General features: G+C 40.9%; 1 protein-coding gene across 7 annotated transcripts in view; it reads right to left on the bottom strand.

The window, feature by feature from the left end:
• Positions 1 to 17,324, bottom strand: part of PLCB1 (phospholipase C beta 1) — a 382,634-nt gene that overhangs the window by 80,411 nt on the left and 284,899 nt on the right. For all 7 annotated transcript variants that reach the window (XM_069008957.1, XM_069008960.1, XM_069008958.1 and 4 more), the window contains 5 exons: positions 15,828 to 15,910; positions 10,024 to 10,108; positions 9,366 to 9,543; positions 3,228 to 3,298; positions 2,531 to 2,627 (listed from right to left, as the gene is read on the bottom strand). In XM_069008957.1, coding sequence (XP_068865058.1) covers positions 2,531 to 2,627; positions 3,228 to 3,298; positions 9,366 to 9,543; positions 10,024 to 10,108; positions 15,828 to 15,910 — 514 coding nt within the window. The remainder of the gene's footprint in view (positions 1 to 2,530; positions 2,628 to 3,227; positions 3,299 to 9,365; positions 9,544 to 10,023; positions 10,109 to 15,827; positions 15,911 to 17,324) is intronic.

The raw sequence follows: 17,324 nt of genomic DNA, 5'->3' as shown, positions 1-17,324 counted from the left end.
GGCAGGGCTGGCCAGCTCCCGAAAGTCAAACTGCGAAGCTGCAGGAGAGGGATAAAACTGAACAAAAGCAGAGAGGAGCAGGACAGAAACAGGTGGGCACTGTCCTCACAGGGAGCCAAAAAGGAAGCAGTGGATCCAAAGAAATGAGGAACTAGATTGTTTTGGCCAGTGTGAGAGGAAAATGTGCTGCCAGCCTGAGAACTACAAACCATTCTCAGTCCATGCTGAAGAGTCAGAGGATGAACATGGGATTCCAAAGGTAATTCTCTGCCTCTAGGAGAGCTGGGACTCACCCTTTATGGTGGTCCCTATTTCTAATTAGCAACCATCGTGCTATTGCTATTATTCACAGCTGTTATCTCCTAATGGTTTGAGATTCTTGTTATTCCCTAGAGGCTGCTCTTCTACCACTCCCTTTCTAACACAAAATATCCTTTCTTTCTCCAGCTGGCTCACCTCCATCTCAGCTTCTCATAAAGACACTGAGATTATTCTTATTCCAGCTACCCTCCTACTGATGGCACAGCACTAGCAACACACATGTATACTGCTTTTATCCTATTTAGAATGTAGGGGCTAGAATTTCTTGTACTAATAAACTCTTATCTCTCAGCCTTGTCTTAAAGGAGAGTATTTGTAGGAAACCAGAGCTGGTAGCTGTTAAAAGATTTGGTTACCAACTGTCCAGAGCTTAATCACACTCATAATTAAAATAAGAACAATTATTTCCTTGTAGTATCTGGAGAGGATTAAGGGACCTGCCTTTTGAAGAAAAGGCTGTGCAGGAGAGACATTTCTCCCTCGTGATACATGACACCCTGCTACCTTATCAGGAGGAAATTACTGCAGAGTGAACAAATAACTCATTGAAAACTGTCTGAAAAACGTGGAAAAGTACAGTTAGAGCTACTTGCTGCCAGAGAGAGGGAATGTTTCTGGTGAGGGCTGTCAGGGGACTGGTACAGATCTACGGCTATTCAATATTTCTGTTAACAACTTGGATGCAAGACCAGAAAATGCACTTTTAGAACGTGTGAATGACAAGCAGTGAGGTACTGTTAGCACCACGGAGGTCTGGATCACAAATCCAAAAAAAATCTGAATAAAAAATAATAAATTAGAAAAGTGCTATAACATTGAAACAATAAAAATGTATAAAAGACAAGTATGGATCTCTATACTTAAGAAAGTGAAGTGAACAAAAGTAAAATTTTTGGGAAACAGCTGGATAGAAAGCAAACTGAAAACCAATCCTCATCTAATCCCTTCTTTATTCAGCTCATTTAATGAAGATCCATCAGTGAGTCCAGGCCAAGACTAAGACCAGAACACCCAAGTCGTGCTTTAGCCAGCCAGCAGCATTTACCACCCAGGGACATATTTATCACATACTGATTTTTTTTGACACAAATGCCAAAAATTTAATTCCTTAACAATATGAGTTCATTGAAACAGAATTATTGATCAAAGGTCACATCAAGATTTAGGAGAAAAATCTGGACAGTAGCAGATCTTTACAAAAATCAAAACACAGAAAGGCAAAGACATGTGAACAGGAAAAAAAAACCCTACATGAGACAATTTTATAACAGCTGCATCAACTTGTAGCGCTAGGATTCACATGGCTTCCTTTCCAGAAGGCACATCTCCTTCCCACTGTGTTCTTGTAACTCTCATTAGAGCTGGAGGAGATTATAAACATCCAAAGGGACACTACTACAGGGAACAAGCACAGCTCCCTGCATGATTCTGTGACTGCTCATGTGTGGTATCTGTATAAATACCCACATACAAATGAACACTTGGGAACTTCTTACATGTTTATTATTCATCACAAGCAAATGCCAAATCTTGTACAGAGACATGGATTTAGGCAGCAATTACCTGTCCTCTGCCAAGGACACCACAATTCTGGAATAAATTAAAATGCTGTACACTTCTTTAACTAAGAAAGCTCCAAAAGCACATTAAAACCTGTCAAAACAAAGTGAAAAAGGGCAGGCAAACAGTGGGGGGGTGTGCATCACAGAAGATAGAGATGCTGCAGTGTTCACTGAGGATGCCACCAAGTGCGTTCCTAGCAAGGCATCTTCTGTAAAAGCCAGCAGGGGGTGAAATTACAGCCCTTTCTATACAACACAGAGAGGCAGGGAAGTGAATTTGTATGTGGGGAAGGGCAGACTCTGCTTGCCCTGAATCTTCTGTAGAAGTACCAGAGGCAAAACGAAAGTGGGACTATTTAGGACCACCTTGCTCAAACTGTTACTCTTTAGGCACGGACAACAAAGACAATGTAAGCACATAATTTTCAACACTGTTTTTGAAATGTCAGCATGTTTACTGTTGATGGAAGTTGGATATTTAAACTAAACAGGTTTCAAAAGACAAATGGATCTATCTGGCTGGATAGCAAGGGAACATTTTCTGTCTGTGTGCCTGTATCTAACTGAGAGGAAGCCAAGCAGCACTCCTCAAGAACTCTGCCAAACACCTGCCAGGTAATTTTAAGTATAAGATGTTTCTTACTTACTTTTTGATACTTCAAATGACTCGAACTTCACAGGCTGAATGTAGTTTACCAGGTTAGACATCTCTTCCGTGGCCATAGCCTCACTTCCAGCAGTACCCTAGGGAAGAGAAGGAAAAATGCTGCAGTGTGGGTCTGTCTATCAGAGGCCACAAATACCAAAGCCCAGTTTTACATCAGTTGTGGTGTCTTTCACTGCCCCTGGCTAGCGAAGGCAATGCTTCATGTAGGGAATGTCACATAGGAAAGAACAAGATGGGGTGTAAGATGTAAATGTTTACATTATACTGATGCTCTACTCATTCTTTTTACGTGGCTCCCAGGGAAGGGAGTGCATTACCTCTACCCATGCACAATGCTGAGCACATTTATCAGTAGTGTCGGACAAAAAATAAATACAGCTCTAAGTTTCTGATGTCAAGTTTTCTTCCAACAATGCTAAACACACCACAGGCAGCTGCTTAAAACTGATCTGCTGTGGTGCTATTTGTTCTTAATCTTCAGAAAATGAAAGTATAAATAAACAAAGCAAAGATGTGCTTCCAAACCGACCAACAACCAACTTGGAAAAGCTGGTGCGGTGCTTCCCGGCGCTCTGCCTCCCTTTCTCCACTGGATGGCAGCCCCACTCCTAGTAACGCGCATGAACCTGCAGCTGCTGGAGCCGACCCAATCCCCAAAAACACATCTCCGCCCTTACTTCATCCATCGACGACTTCTTACAGTCATCATCGTAGTCATCATCATCGTCGCTCTCCATCTCTGCTTCTCCTGAGAAGTTTCAAGCAGAAAATAGTTACTGGCTGAGGCAACAGCGACAATTACCAGCGACAAATTCAAGACATGCAAGTAGCACTGCTCGGAGCAGCCTGCACTGTACATGTGCTTTCTGTCACAGCACCAATCAAACTCATTGCTCTCGAGGGACTCATTCATTTTCGGCATTGATTTAAGTTTTTATTGCCCAACCAAACAAGAACCCTTCCTTTGCAGCTGCTTGATGCTTTTTCTTTGGCAATCAGCACTGAGAGAAGAGTGCAGTGTGCTCAGTGTGTGGGTAGAGTATCACAGACTGCTCTGAGAGATATTCCCGAGTTTGGGACACAGCCCAAGGGTTTGGAGATGTGAGTTCAAATTCCTGCTGTTGCAGGATCCATGCAGGACCTCCAGGGAATGCCTCACCCACTCCAGGAAGCAACAGCATGCACAGGGTGAAGAAACCACAATCAAAATCAGTGAGCTTCTCCTGTGCTGCGCTACCGAGGTCTGCTCAGCAAAATCCATCTGTTCTGGATGTGTTACTGAGGCAGCACAGCTGGGAGGGTCTGGCACAGGAGCCAAACAGCAGGAGCTCCACAGCAATTCCCTTGGCAGAGCACTCTGGGGTGCCTCGGTCAGGGCTCTGGAGCAGAGCTGAGCCGAGCCGCGCCAGCTGAGGGTAGTGCGAACCAAACAATGGGAGGAGATGCCTAAGGCTCATCCTTTCCCTGGAAACGCACTCGGAGTAAATGGGGCCAAATAAAACACATTTACTGCCTCGCTCCAAATTGCAGTGAGCTCATCAAATTTCGACGGGCAAGACGTAAATTCCTTCATGTTAATTAACGAAGGGCTCCCCTCGCCTCCAAAGTGTTTTGATTTGGTTGCATCTGAAATTAAACCATTAAGGAATATCAAGCTTATCTTTGCCTTTAGAAATTCCTGCTGTGGGCCTGGCTGTCACAAAGTGTACCCTGTGCATCTTAAGACTCTGGAAAAGAAGATTTACTTACTGCAGTCACTTATCCACACCTGTAAGAGTGACAGCTCTCCCTAAAGACGTTATTCCACAAGCCTTCCAGCTTTCTTCAGCAGTGGCAGCTCAAAAATCTAATGACTGTGCAGCATTCCCAAACTCTCCAGAGAATGGTAATTCAGTCTCAGTTCCTCCTGTCAATTTAGGGCCTAATCCCAGTCCCACTGAGTCAATAAAGAAACTCCTCTTTGTTCCAGTAGGCCTCAAATCTGGCCCAGTGGGCCCCTTCTGAGCATGGAGAGCACACATGAGTGTGCCTTTCACAACCAAATGATGACTACCCAGCCTGCATTTCCTTCCATATGCAGATGTTGAAATGTCAGGCTTTTATTCATCAACACATTTCTTCCTGAACATTTCATTGAAGAAAATAACACGATTGCTCAACAGGCTCAAGGGATGGCTCAGGGAGCCTCAGCACAATGCAGAGAGCCAGCCAAGCTCTCACAGGATTTGCACTGACAATCTTTGGATGGGAAGCTCTCAACTGATTTAACCAGACTGGCAAAATAACACTTTGCAAAGTCCACAAGAAGGGGGAGGTGGGCAGATTTTGGCCATTCTGAGCATTCTGAGATAGGTACATGACAGCCTGTTCTTGCTGGAAGTGTCCAGAGAGGAAAGTATGCAACACACTGTTTGTTTATTTAAAAACACTGAACACAAATACTCCCAAGGAAATCAAATCTCATTTTCAAGTTCTGCATCAGACAGCAAAACCAGGACAAGCAACACACAGGACTGCCAGCATGGAATCAAAATAAGTGCTTCAGGAGGTGTGGTACATCTGTACTGCCTCTCCCTCAGCAGTACAGCCTGTGCTCACATCCAGCCCTCTCTCCCTGATTCATGGCAGGGACACAAAGCCACCCTGAGGGTGTCTAAGGGACAATTAGCTGTAATGCCATCATCACTATCTGCAATTAGATGGGACTACAAGGCCAGGTCAGCACAGGACCTCTTCAATGCTATGTGGCACACAAATACAGTGAAAATAGAGCCCTTCTCCATGGAAGCCAAACAGAAGCCTGCCCATGGACAGAGGCAGACAGAAGAGTATCAAGAAATTAGAGGATGTTGCTCCCGACCACAGGATAGAACAGATACTTCCAACCACTCACAGGCAGAAGAGTACTATGGTATCCCGCAGTTGCAGGGAGGAGAAGAGAGATCCAAGAGGCAGGAATTGTGCAGCAAGATTGATTTATTTAATTATTTTACAAACTCTGCTATGGACTTTTTTCTTCATAGTCTAATTGGTCAAAGGATCAGCCACCCCTTGGGGTGATTGGCTAAAACCCTAAAACATCCATTGTCAAAATATTTTTCTACTGTACCATAGACAAAGCTCTGCAAGGTCGCAGGTGTTCATAGTTTATAGCACTCTGCTAACATCTTCCATGAGAGAGAAAAGTATCTCACGGGACTGGAAAGAAACAAGAAAAATTCTTGCTAGCAGCAATATTGTATCCACAGAAGAGCACAGGAAACTCCAGTGAAACAACAGGGCAGTTTTAAGGATGTTTTCAAGGAGCAGTCCTTGGTGAGTGGGGCAGTGTGGGGGAAGCATGAAAGTGCTCCTTGGGAAAAATAATGAGTGGACAAAGGAGGCTGAATCCCAGCTGATGGGTAGAGGGGTTCAACACAGTAATACTGAATGGAGGATGATCAGGAGAATCGGGAATGACAAGCCAAATCCCTGGGTTGAGAAAGCAGCGTGCTAAACATTATCCATTTTCATCATCCTGACAGATACTGAGAGCCTAATAAAAGCAAAGGTTAGACAGTGCTTGAAATTCAGAGGAATCTGGTAATCTGCTTTCTCAGACCCTTTCAAAACAACAGCCAGGATGAATTATGAATGTGGTACTTGCTGGTGCAGCTTGTTAACTCTGCAACATCTGGGCAGCCACCAGCATCCTGGGGGGGAATCACCTTTTGAGTTTTTTCCACTGTATATCAGCACTTGCCGATTTTTAAAAAGGGAAAAATAAACTTTATTCAGTTCGATAAATCATTTTTCTTTGTAGCAATGGGCCACGGCCTCAGCTGGCATCAGCAGCAATGTACTAATGCAGTTACATACACTGAGCCTAAAACCTTTTATCCAGTTTTCTTTTTAGACATCATGAAACTATGGAGCCAATTCTGCCCTCTCTCTCTCTCTGTCTTCCCATGACTCTTTCCTTGCAGCACCCACTGCTCTGACAAAAACATCATCCTATCAGTGAGAAACGAACAATTTGCTTATTTAACAATATTTAAATACTGCTCCATCAGCCAGTTTTAGCTCCTTTCAGTATGGGCCTGCTTTTGGTGAAATGCACATCCCAGCAGAACTGCCGCTGTTCCTTCTGCACTGCGATGGAACTTCTTTGGAACTCTTGCTTGTTTTCTTCTGTTCATTGTGCAAAACCAGCCAGGTCTAAGATGCTTGTTTACCAAAATTACAATCTATCTCGCAAGAGTTATCTCAGAAATTCTTCTGCTTTGTCAGCTTTGCTCTACTTTTAGAGAAGGTTTTTTCCACTGACCAGTATGGAAGTTACTTCCTACATCAATTTCATGGGCATCCTGCAAGGCATCCCACAAAGCTCAGAAGTCTTTCTTTAATATTGCTACTATTTCACCAGCACCCCACTTTCATATGGTCTTATAAATATATCAAAAACATGGGTTTATTTGGGTTTAAATCTGACCTCAAGCAGCTTAAGACACAGCAAAGCTTGATATCAACGCCAATATGAATCTCCACTTTTTTTTTTGCACTGCTGTGAAAAACTCATTTAGAATCCCCAGAAGGCTAAATCAGCACAACTTTCTCCTGGAGATCAGCAGCCATTCTGACAGGAGCTATACAAACCAATAGAGTAGTTTGAATAATATGTCCAAGTTGCTAAATATAAAGATTATATTAAAGTTGGAGTACTGAAACACTTCATTTTGAGGAATGTTAAAAATCAGGCTTATGATTAATTGCATTACTGCACAAAGAAACTGGTATTGGGTGCAAAGGAGAACAAGGCTTGCAGAGCTCCAGCACCACATGTTTCCAGTATAGAGATGTGAGAAGGAGGGGTGTCATGGTGACTCTTGAGCTCTGCCATGTGGAAACTCTTCATTACCACAATGTTCTTATAATATGGTGAATAATTTTAACTGTTTGCAGACAGAAAACTGACACCTCATTTACAGAAATGCTGCATTCTCATAGCTGTAAGCTGTAGCTATTATCTCTGGAGCTGTGCTCTGAATACTTAAAAATTCAAAGTACTCTAGAAAAATGACATCCTGGGTGCTCCTCGTCAGTCATCCCTAAAGTGTTCTTAAGTTCTGTCAGATTTGTCTGTCCTTAGATAAAATTGGCTTAATATTATTGCACTTCCCACAGGTACTGTTCAGATAAATTCACTGCTGTTTGTCAGGAGCTCACAGGCAGCCTGGATACCCCCACAGACACTCACTGAGGATGCTCTGTCTAGGATCAAGTATTGAATGACACAGAGAGGAAAAATATTGACTAATTGCATTCTCAGAAAGAAGCACAAGTCCTAAAGGAGAAACAGAGGCCGACACAAGGATTACAAGCAATGTGTTTTGGCAGTCACAGATGAACCAAGTGACCACAGCAATTTTGCAACCTCAGTTCCAGCATTTTCTAATTTGTAAGCACTCATCTTCATAATCAGAGGCTCTTACAGAGGTGATACAGGCATAACAGTCAGAGTTAGTTTGTAAAATTACACACTCCATTATGGAAATGACCCTTCTGCCTTGCATCATCATCACCATCTTTATTCACAGCCCAGGTCTCTTCCTAGAAAAGCTCCTAGAAGGGCTCCTGACAGACAAAGCTGTTGTGCTCTATGCAGCCCAGGCCCTCAGAAAGCCAAGGATGCGTTCTTTGCCACTGTCCTCACCATGTGCTCATAACAAAAATGGGGAGTTAGGAACCCAGGGCTGATTTCAAATGCTGGAAAGGAGGCAGCTGGAACACACACTTATTTTTCTCCTGCTTGGGATTTGTCTAAATCAAATCAAGAAAATAGTATTAAGTCATCCCTGACACCAGGATGATTCTTCCTTTGAAATCCAAAGCCTACTCCAAAGCGTGGCCTTTTCATAGTTTCTTAAAAACAACAGTTGAAAACTCTTTCTTTGCTGCTAATAGGATAAACAATGTTATCCACAAATGAAGCAGGATTTCTTTCTTGCTAATTCAGCTTGGGGCAAACTGCCAGGATGAGAATTTTCAGCTCAGTTAATCAGAGTTTAGAAAAAACTACAACCAATGGGAAAAAACTTTTTAATAGCAAATGGCAATGAACTGATATTCCAGCAGAGCTTCCAATTTACTCTCTCAGTATTCTACTGCTGGGGCATAAATGTCTGTGCTTACAAGAACACAAAATTTCAGTCTCTGTAGGAGAAGAAATTCCAGTGCAGGGAACAGACACCAGGATATACAGATTTTCTTGGTTTTGCATGTTTTCATCTCTGGAACAGAAAAACATCCTATAGTACCTTAAATAGAGGTCCATGACGTTCCCAACTAATGCAGGACATAGAAGTTTGAGCCTTCCCTGCCTGAGGAACAGGGATCTCATCCCTTTATCCTAAACCTTAAGGCACTGCAGACCCTCTGCAGCTCTCCTGGGCAATGGGTTCTGTCTGGAAGGGCACCAAATGGCAGGCACAGACCAGAGGCGACAGGAGAAAGAAAACGTTTATGTTTGATACTGGGCTTGGGCACACAGGAAAGGCAGCCAAGGGTGGAGGAGTTGGCAGCTCCCTCTCCTTAATAAGCAGTGCAGACAAATGTTAGCACACATCAGTGAGCCCTGGGTCATTCCCTAAGGATTCCTCAGCCACAAGCCCTCACAGAACAGACGCCTGGATGAAAGACACTTCACGTTGTTTCCTGCTGAGCAACCCGCACTGGTGCACCTTTACCTTGCTGGAGCACTGCAGTTGGGTGGGACTGGAGCTGTAATTAAGCATTTGTGCTTGAGGGAGGAGAATATCAGTAGATCCAAGTCCTACCTGCTCCAGGAGAGGAAGGCTCAAACATACTGGATGTATCACTGCAAGTGTTGGAAGCTTGCTCTGAGAGCTTCTTCTTTGCACTCCCATCTGCTGACTTGTGAGACTTCTTCTTATTCTTCACCAGGATTTTGTACATTAAATCCATAGGGCTTGGGAGAGGAACCCCAGCTTCCAGCTTACAGGAAGAAAGAGGAGAGATTTGTTAGAACAACAGAAGAAACAAGCTTATGGCAGTTTCTTAGGGACCACGTGGTACAAGACAGTTCTGTAACCTTTGTAAGCCCTGTTAAAATGAAATGGATTTTGCACAAGAGGCAATGTCAACAGTAAATGAAACAGCGCTACTGAGGGCACTTAGGAAGAAAAATGCTTTATGAAATGTCTGCAGTAATAACCAAAATAAGTATTAGCTCAGATATGAGACTCTACGTTATAAAATGGCAGCTATGAGGATCAATTGCATTTAGAAAATCACAATTCACTGTATCAGTGCAATCTCTGCATCAGAAAAGATGCTTAAGTCACCAACAGCTCACATTGCTTAACTCCCTCCTTTGGGCTGAAAGGCTTTACATGAAGAATGAGGCGGGACTGAGACACTTAAATAAAAATTGACACAGACATTTGTGATATGATAAACACCAAGCCACATTACCGGGTATTTTTCCAATGGATCCATAAGCAGTGCATCTCCAAATATTAATCTGCAGTATTCTGCCATTTTTGCCTGTTGTTTAGGGCTAAAGGGAAGAAAAGAAAGAAAGAAATGAGTCCTACTAATGCTCCAGAGTGAAAGCAGCAGTAATGGAGTATCTAATAGCCCTAAACTAGATATAATTTCCTGATCCAATTGTGTGAATTTTTCAGTGAGACCTACATATATCATGCAATTATTTCAATTCCTCTGATAGAGTTCATCAAAAGGAACACACACGAAGTAAAGGCGTAAGTCAACTGAATAACAGTGAAATGACCATAACATGAATTTGCCTCTTTCAGGCAATACTTTTATTCAGAATTTAAATATTGTCCCCCTCATGTCACTTTATGCACGTGCCTGGCATTTTGCTTGCACTACAGCAGTTTTCACAACATCCTCTGTAAGTAAACTGAACCTCAGCAAACTTTGCTTATAATCAATTTTCCCAAAGTGCAACCAGAAGATGAAATAATTCCTGCATATCAGTGATGGAAGCTCTAGGATTGCAGATAGGTTACATGGCTCAGAAATATTACTCCAATCATCTCAAAATGCAGCTCGGTACCACAGGCACTCTAATTTTAGAAAACGGAGTATTTTTGTTATATGTGCCTGTTTAAAATGCGTGGCATCTGAGCTGAGGCATCATTCAAAGTTTCCTTTTTTGACACTCTGTTGGGAAGTCTCGATTAAAGGACAGGTTTATATGGCTTAATATAACTTCCTCAGCTCCTGTTAATTAGGATCTGCATATCATGGAAGAGACAGGGATGCTATAAGCCGTTATGTTACCATGGAGCTACTTTTCATGACAAAGTAGAGCTGAGTATTGAGAAAAAAAAAAAGAAAAAAAATGCTCATTTTTCTCTTGCAAATCAGGAGTTCAACCCCAGCTGTGCCCAGCTGGTCAGTGGTTACCAACTCCCAGGGTCAGTGTGGCCAAACCAGGGCTGAGATAAAGGTTGGGTGGCCAAATGACATTTCACTCAGAAAATGTAATTTCCCTGGGATCAGCATCCTGGATGCCCCTGGAAGCAGACAGGGGGTAAACCAGTCATTAGCTCAGTCACTGACAAAAAATACTGCGAGGAAGCTTTAAATTATTCCCCAAAGCAAGAGCTGCATGCAGTTTAAATCCTGACAGCATTTCATTAGTGCTGTCTTTTGCATGCAGCCAATTCTGCACAACAGCTAAAAGGCACTTTTAGCCAAGGATGGAAAATAAAGACGAAGACAAGCAAGGCAGCAGAATGAAGAACCCACACAGGAGAAGGTGATAGAAGAACAGATCAGGCTCGGACATTGTGTTGGATATTTCCAACCCTCAGCTACGAAGGGAAATAAAGGCATCACTCCAGCCAGCAGAGTGTGTATGTGCCATAAATTCAGGGTCATTAGAAAGAGTTTTATTTCAGTCTTCTCCACCAGCGTGTGTTTTGAACAGATCCATGCTCTCAGAACCCAGAAAGTTCAAAGGACACCTCCTTGAATCAAAAGAGTGCATTTATTGAAACCATAGTAATTAGATGTGACATCATCATCATCCTTAAATGGGCACAACTCCAAAAAGAACTCTCAATAGGAATTCAAAAAAATAAAAAAGCAAGAGTTAAACCTAATAAATTTCCAGCTACCACCACAGCTAGAACAAATTCTTCTGATCTTCTGTGTTTAATTACATGTTTACCTCAAAGAGAGCACAGTGTGAACTTTCATTTTTGCAAACGAGAAAAATGTAATGCAACATTATGTTGGTTCAGCGTATAAATTCCAGTGTCACTGCATCCCAGAGGCAGAAAGTAGAAAAATTACGTGAAAAACTAATGGGTTTTAATACCATAAAAAACCCTTGAGGTACTAAACAAGGCCAAAGGAGGAAAATTGTGACATTACAAAATTACTTGAATTTGTGAACTGGACTATGTGTACAGATACTTTTAAAAGCTCCTAAGAGGGAATAAAAAAATATTTAGGAGTACCAGCATTTAACTGTGTGGTAGATTTTTGTGTTCTCTCTCTCCCTAATATACATATCTATGTATGTATTGTTGCAAGGGAGAGATCATTAGGAACAGCAGATTCCATAGCCCTACTGAAGTCTTTTAAAAAAAAGTTGGAATACCAGTTTCTTTTTCTTTTCCATTCTTTGGAAATTATGAACCAGAGCAACAGAAACACCAAATTTTCTAAATCAGTACATTCCCCCAATTTAGTTATGAAGTCAAAACCCAGGTATTTCTTGGTCCACATCTACTGTTACTGGAAATTCTCTCAGCATTCACGCATTGTAGTGAAAATTGATTGTCTGAAAAGAGCTGACTTTATCTGCTTTATGATTTTCCCTGTGCAGACATGGACAGGTAGCACAGAGACTAATTATATATGCCCCCAAAATGTGCCAGGGGAGATAGAGGGGGAACATGACACCTGGAGATACGGAAATATAAAGAAGATTAAGAAATGTTTTCATTACCATTATTGTATTGCTTGCACTTTGTTTTACTGTGTTTGTATCGTGCCTATTACGAAGGACAACCACAGAGGCTCTTTGGCACAACTACTGCTCCCAACATTACATTTTTATCACTTCTGCAGAGATACTTCCCCTGCATAAGACAAAGGCACAGATGCTTCCCAGAAGAGTCTAAAATAATTTGAAGTGTGGGATGAAAAAGTGATAAAAATCCTGTTAATATTTGAAGCGACAATTCCAGCCAGCAACCAGCAGTATGAATAACTGTAATTAAATTTAATCTTGGAAGCAATCTTATATGGATACTGCTCAAGGATCACTTAACCTTTTTGCTATGTCATCAGTGCATTTCTAATTATAGAGTGTCTGCTTTCAGATTTGCAGATTGCTTATCATCTTGCAAGCCCCATTTCAAACGTCAAGGTCTTCTTGAGGTCTTTTCAACATTTTCAGGCCACTTCTCTGTTTTTTTCACAGAACCACAGCTTTTCTTAGTGGTCTTTTTTTCAGTGTGCACATTTTGACTTCATTATAAATGATGGTACACATAATATTTTATGTTGTCTAAAAGTTACACGCTTGCCTCTTTTTTGAAAGGTTTATTGCATATAAACAGGCAAGAAAGAATACACTAATAGTGGAGTTATAGTAAAGAAAATAAAAATCCTTAATGTGCCATAAAGATATTGGAGAGGAGCCCTTTTAGGAAACATACCAAAGGAAAGCAAATGAGATGATTTACACAATGTGCTAGTAAGTGATTTTTCCCCTAGGTGGACAGAAAGTGTCAAAAATACTCTCATGAACATAAACCAGAAGAAGAAAAATTGCATTTTAAGTCCAGTGGTGATTAGCACTGTCATCTCTACGGTGGTAATGTGAAACATATTTACCTCTGATAATTGCAGTCTGTTTAAAAGCCAGGAATACAGAACACAGGCTAAAACCATATTTTTGTTAAAGCCAATGCCAAAAATTTCTAGGGGACGAGAATTTCACAAACGACTCTTGCAACTTGAAAATCAGAAAAAATGTTTGGTCCTCTAGAAGTAGGAATTGATAAAAAAGGATTTGTTTGACAGCAACTCTATAAAAACATCAGCACTTTTTCTTAACATTTAGGGCAAAGCCCAGCTTTAAGATCTAAGAGAAAAACAACATTCCAAGTAAATGAAAAGACAAAAGGAGCATTCCATGAAATTAGGTGAAGCTTTCTGTGAGTGGCATGACTAATTGCAGATTTCTGCAGCAACTAGTGAAGGAATGAAGGGATAATTGTAGCAGTTGGTAAAATAACTAGAAAATATTTTCAGCCAAAGCAAAATCAGAAAACACACACATTAAATCTGATCATCTACTATAGCAGAGAATAATCACTAGCAGAAAAGCCTCAGAAAGAGAAAATATTTGGCAGTGTTTTTGCTAACTTGCTTTGCTAAAAAGCTGTGTCTTAGCAGTGTGTGGAAAAGGATATCAGAGAATACACATAAGGTTAATCCATTATTCCATGGCCGGAGGTTTCTGGAGAGAAAGGTCCAATGCCTTCTGTGGGGCAAACTGTAAATAACAGAGTAGTGCAGCAGGAACTCTGCTCCTTTTCTGTGACATTCCTGCAGTGTCACACAACCTTTAATTCTGACACTGTTTCATCTTATAATTTTAAAGCCACTTTTGTATATAACTTACATCTGACAGGAGTTTATTTCATAAATCTTTTTAGTTCTTTACCTTCCTAAAATAGAACAGATCTCCCTGGAACAGTTCAAGATTTAAGTCTTAATGACTTTAAAGGAAGAAAAATGTAACCCTTGTGGTTAAAATAATTTAGCTGCTGTTTTTTCTCTGCCTTATAGTAACACAGTGAATGTATATTACAATAAATCCAGAAGAATGAGTATGAAATATAATACATTCAAAAATGATGGTTGAGATCTTTCCTAAAGGCCAGAGGTTGCATTTGGAAACACTGTGAGTTCAAACCTACAGGAGTAGGTGAGTGCAAGCAAGTCCAAAGGGACACAATATACACCAAAAAGAAATGAGGGAGCCATTAGAGAAGGAAATTAAACCCAGCATCTGTGTGGTCTTTCAGAGGAAGACAGGAATAACTAAGCAGGATTTAAGAGGTAGCTGTTTGAATCATAACCACGTGGCCTCGAAATGTGTGCAGAGCAAACACATATTTGCCCACAAAAGGTAAATTTACACTCTGAGGTATACAGGTAGTGGACCTCAGCTTCCAGATTTTAGATTTTTCTACCTACATAATTTTTGATCAGTATTGTCACATCTGTTCTTTAAAACCATTCTTACATAGCTTCTTCTACCAGTTCCTTTCCTTATGATGAGAATGTTCTTCTTAAAACAATGGAAAAGCAGTTAGCCCTCACCCTTTTCCTCTTTCAGAAACAAAAGTGCCAACATCTTTTCTGATTTGTATAAAAACATTCATAGCTGCCCCGAGGAATATTTTTATTTTACACTGAAAAAAAAAATCTAAAAATTAAAAAACAAAACAAACAAACAAACCAACCATAAAAACCCAAAACAAAAAAACTCCAAAAATTAGTTTCTAAGTCTAAACTGCCTCCAGAAGTGTTGGAAAGGGGAAGGGGAAAAGGCAATTCAAGTTAAGGCACATGTTATGTGTTTGAAACATGCAGATGTGGTCTCTGCATTCAAAACCAAAGTTAACATAAAAAAAAAAATCAAAACTGTAATAATAAAATAGATCACTGGGACAAAGCTAGTAGTGTTCTCATTTTTCTTTTCTTACATGGAAAAATTGTCCTTTTTCTTGTAACTAAAAAAAAAGAAAATGAAATAAACTTATGCAAACTGTTATTTTTTTGGCAGAAATGAACAGTTCCTGGCCATCCACACCACCTATTTTGCAATCCTGGAAGTCCATGGTTCTGGCCTCTGCTTCTGACACAAGACACAGACCAAATTCTGAATATGTTTATAGCACAGGATAGGGTCACAAGCAGGTGAAATACTGCCTCATTTTCTTTGGAGTATTGCTGCATTCCAGCAGGACACACTGAGACAGAAACATTAACAAAATACCTCTCACAATCAAACTTCCTCTCATACAAGTGGTTCTGATTCAGGAAGGTTTTTAAGAAGAGGCCCAGTGCATTCTGATCATCGCGGTTACTGAGGCTGGTACAAGTTCATTTTTGGATAAGAGCTGTTGTTTGTGTCACAAGTGCACACACACAATTCCAGGCCTAGACCTTATCAAAAATGAAACATCAGACAAGAAAATGTGGTAATTACTTACGAATCCACATGATTTTCAAAGGAAAGGAGGATTGGAAAGGGTGATGTCTTAAATGCACATTCAGCAATAGCTTCTATTACTTCCTAAAGAATCAAAATAAACACAGTTACAAATCTACCTCTCTAAAGAAGGAGAGTTTTAGTCTTTGAAGACAGACAAGACCCAACGAGCTCTGAAATAATTCCCTGAGATCAGACCTTCCTTCCTAAACATCCCAGAAAGCTCTGGATGTGCTCTTGCCACAACCACTTTTTTCAACCTGAACTATAATCAAATCTCCAAAACGTCTGATGAGTCTCAAGCACCTCATTTCTCAAGAAATAACCTATGTCTGCCAAAATCAATAGCTTAAATGTAAATCTTGGGTTTTGTGTGGAGTTGTTCCATGCCTGCAGCTATGGCTTTCATGTGCTAGTCTGTGCAATAATAAACATGCTCTGACAAAGGCAGATCTTCTAAACATCATCAGCACAAGCACGTATCCATAAAATCCTTAGCTCCTCTGACTCACTTTTTAGTTCCCTCTCTTTTTTTTTTTTGAAAACAGAAATCCCTTTAAAGCAAAAAACAGGAAAAAAGACATCTTAATTAAAACAGTTGGCTCTGTGGTAATTATCAGAGGACTCAGAAAGGAAACTTCCGTAAAGTTTCCTTTCAGGTCTATGGAAAATGGAAACCCTAAATCCAGTAAAAAAGTCATTTGATAATGATGATTTTAGTGGGGTGCACAATAAATGCACTCTTTGTTACAAATGATGAAATGTTTCCCTCTTGGAACAAATCTCTCTTCCAAAAGAACAAAAAACACTGAAGACTTTTCATATGCATTACTGGCAAACTCTGGAGTTTCTAAGAACCCATAAGTCTCTGCCATGACAAATCTTAAGGATGACTAAAACCTAAAAGACGTATTTATTTTAAACAAGCTTTCTCTGGGGAGTCCTCTTGTTTATTTTCTGTACTTTAGAGGCTCAACTAAGAAGTGAATCAGTAAGAAATCCACTTCCTAAAACAAAAACTGAGCCTCTGGTACATTCTTCTGGCCCATTTAATTTCAACTGCCTTCCCACTGCAAAAGGGGATGGAATCCTGCATGAGTGGGAAAAATAACCTGGAAGAGTAGAATTAGGATGGAAGTGATGAGATCTGAGGATGAAAAGCTCAGACACTGGTTCAGCAAAGGTAAATGCTCCATGGTCAGAGAGGAACAAGCTGGCAGGTTCCATACTTCTCTCCAGCTGCAGAATGACTCACCTGAAGCAGTCTCCAAGGTGTAAATATGGTTACACACACAGACATTCCGGGGTATGCCATGACATATATGGCTGTTCCCTGTAGGATCCCCCCCAGCAGCAGCTCACAAGCCACAGCTGAGAAAAACCTTACGGATTTCTGAGACATGGAGCAAGGGGAAAACCAAGGAACCAAAAACCCCAGGAACATAATGATGAGGAGCATACAGTGCTGCTGCCTCTGCACTTCAGGAAATCTGTCTGA

Source organism: Aphelocoma coerulescens, chromosome 3, assembly GCF_041296385.1.
Source record: "Aphelocoma coerulescens isolate FSJ_1873_10779 chromosome 3, UR_Acoe_1.0, whole genome shotgun sequence".
Classification (NCBI taxonomy): domain Eukaryota; kingdom Metazoa; phylum Chordata; class Aves; order Passeriformes; family Corvidae; genus Aphelocoma; species Aphelocoma coerulescens.
Note: the sequence above shows the minus strand (reverse complement) of the source record. Positions and strands in the feature narration are given on the sequence as shown.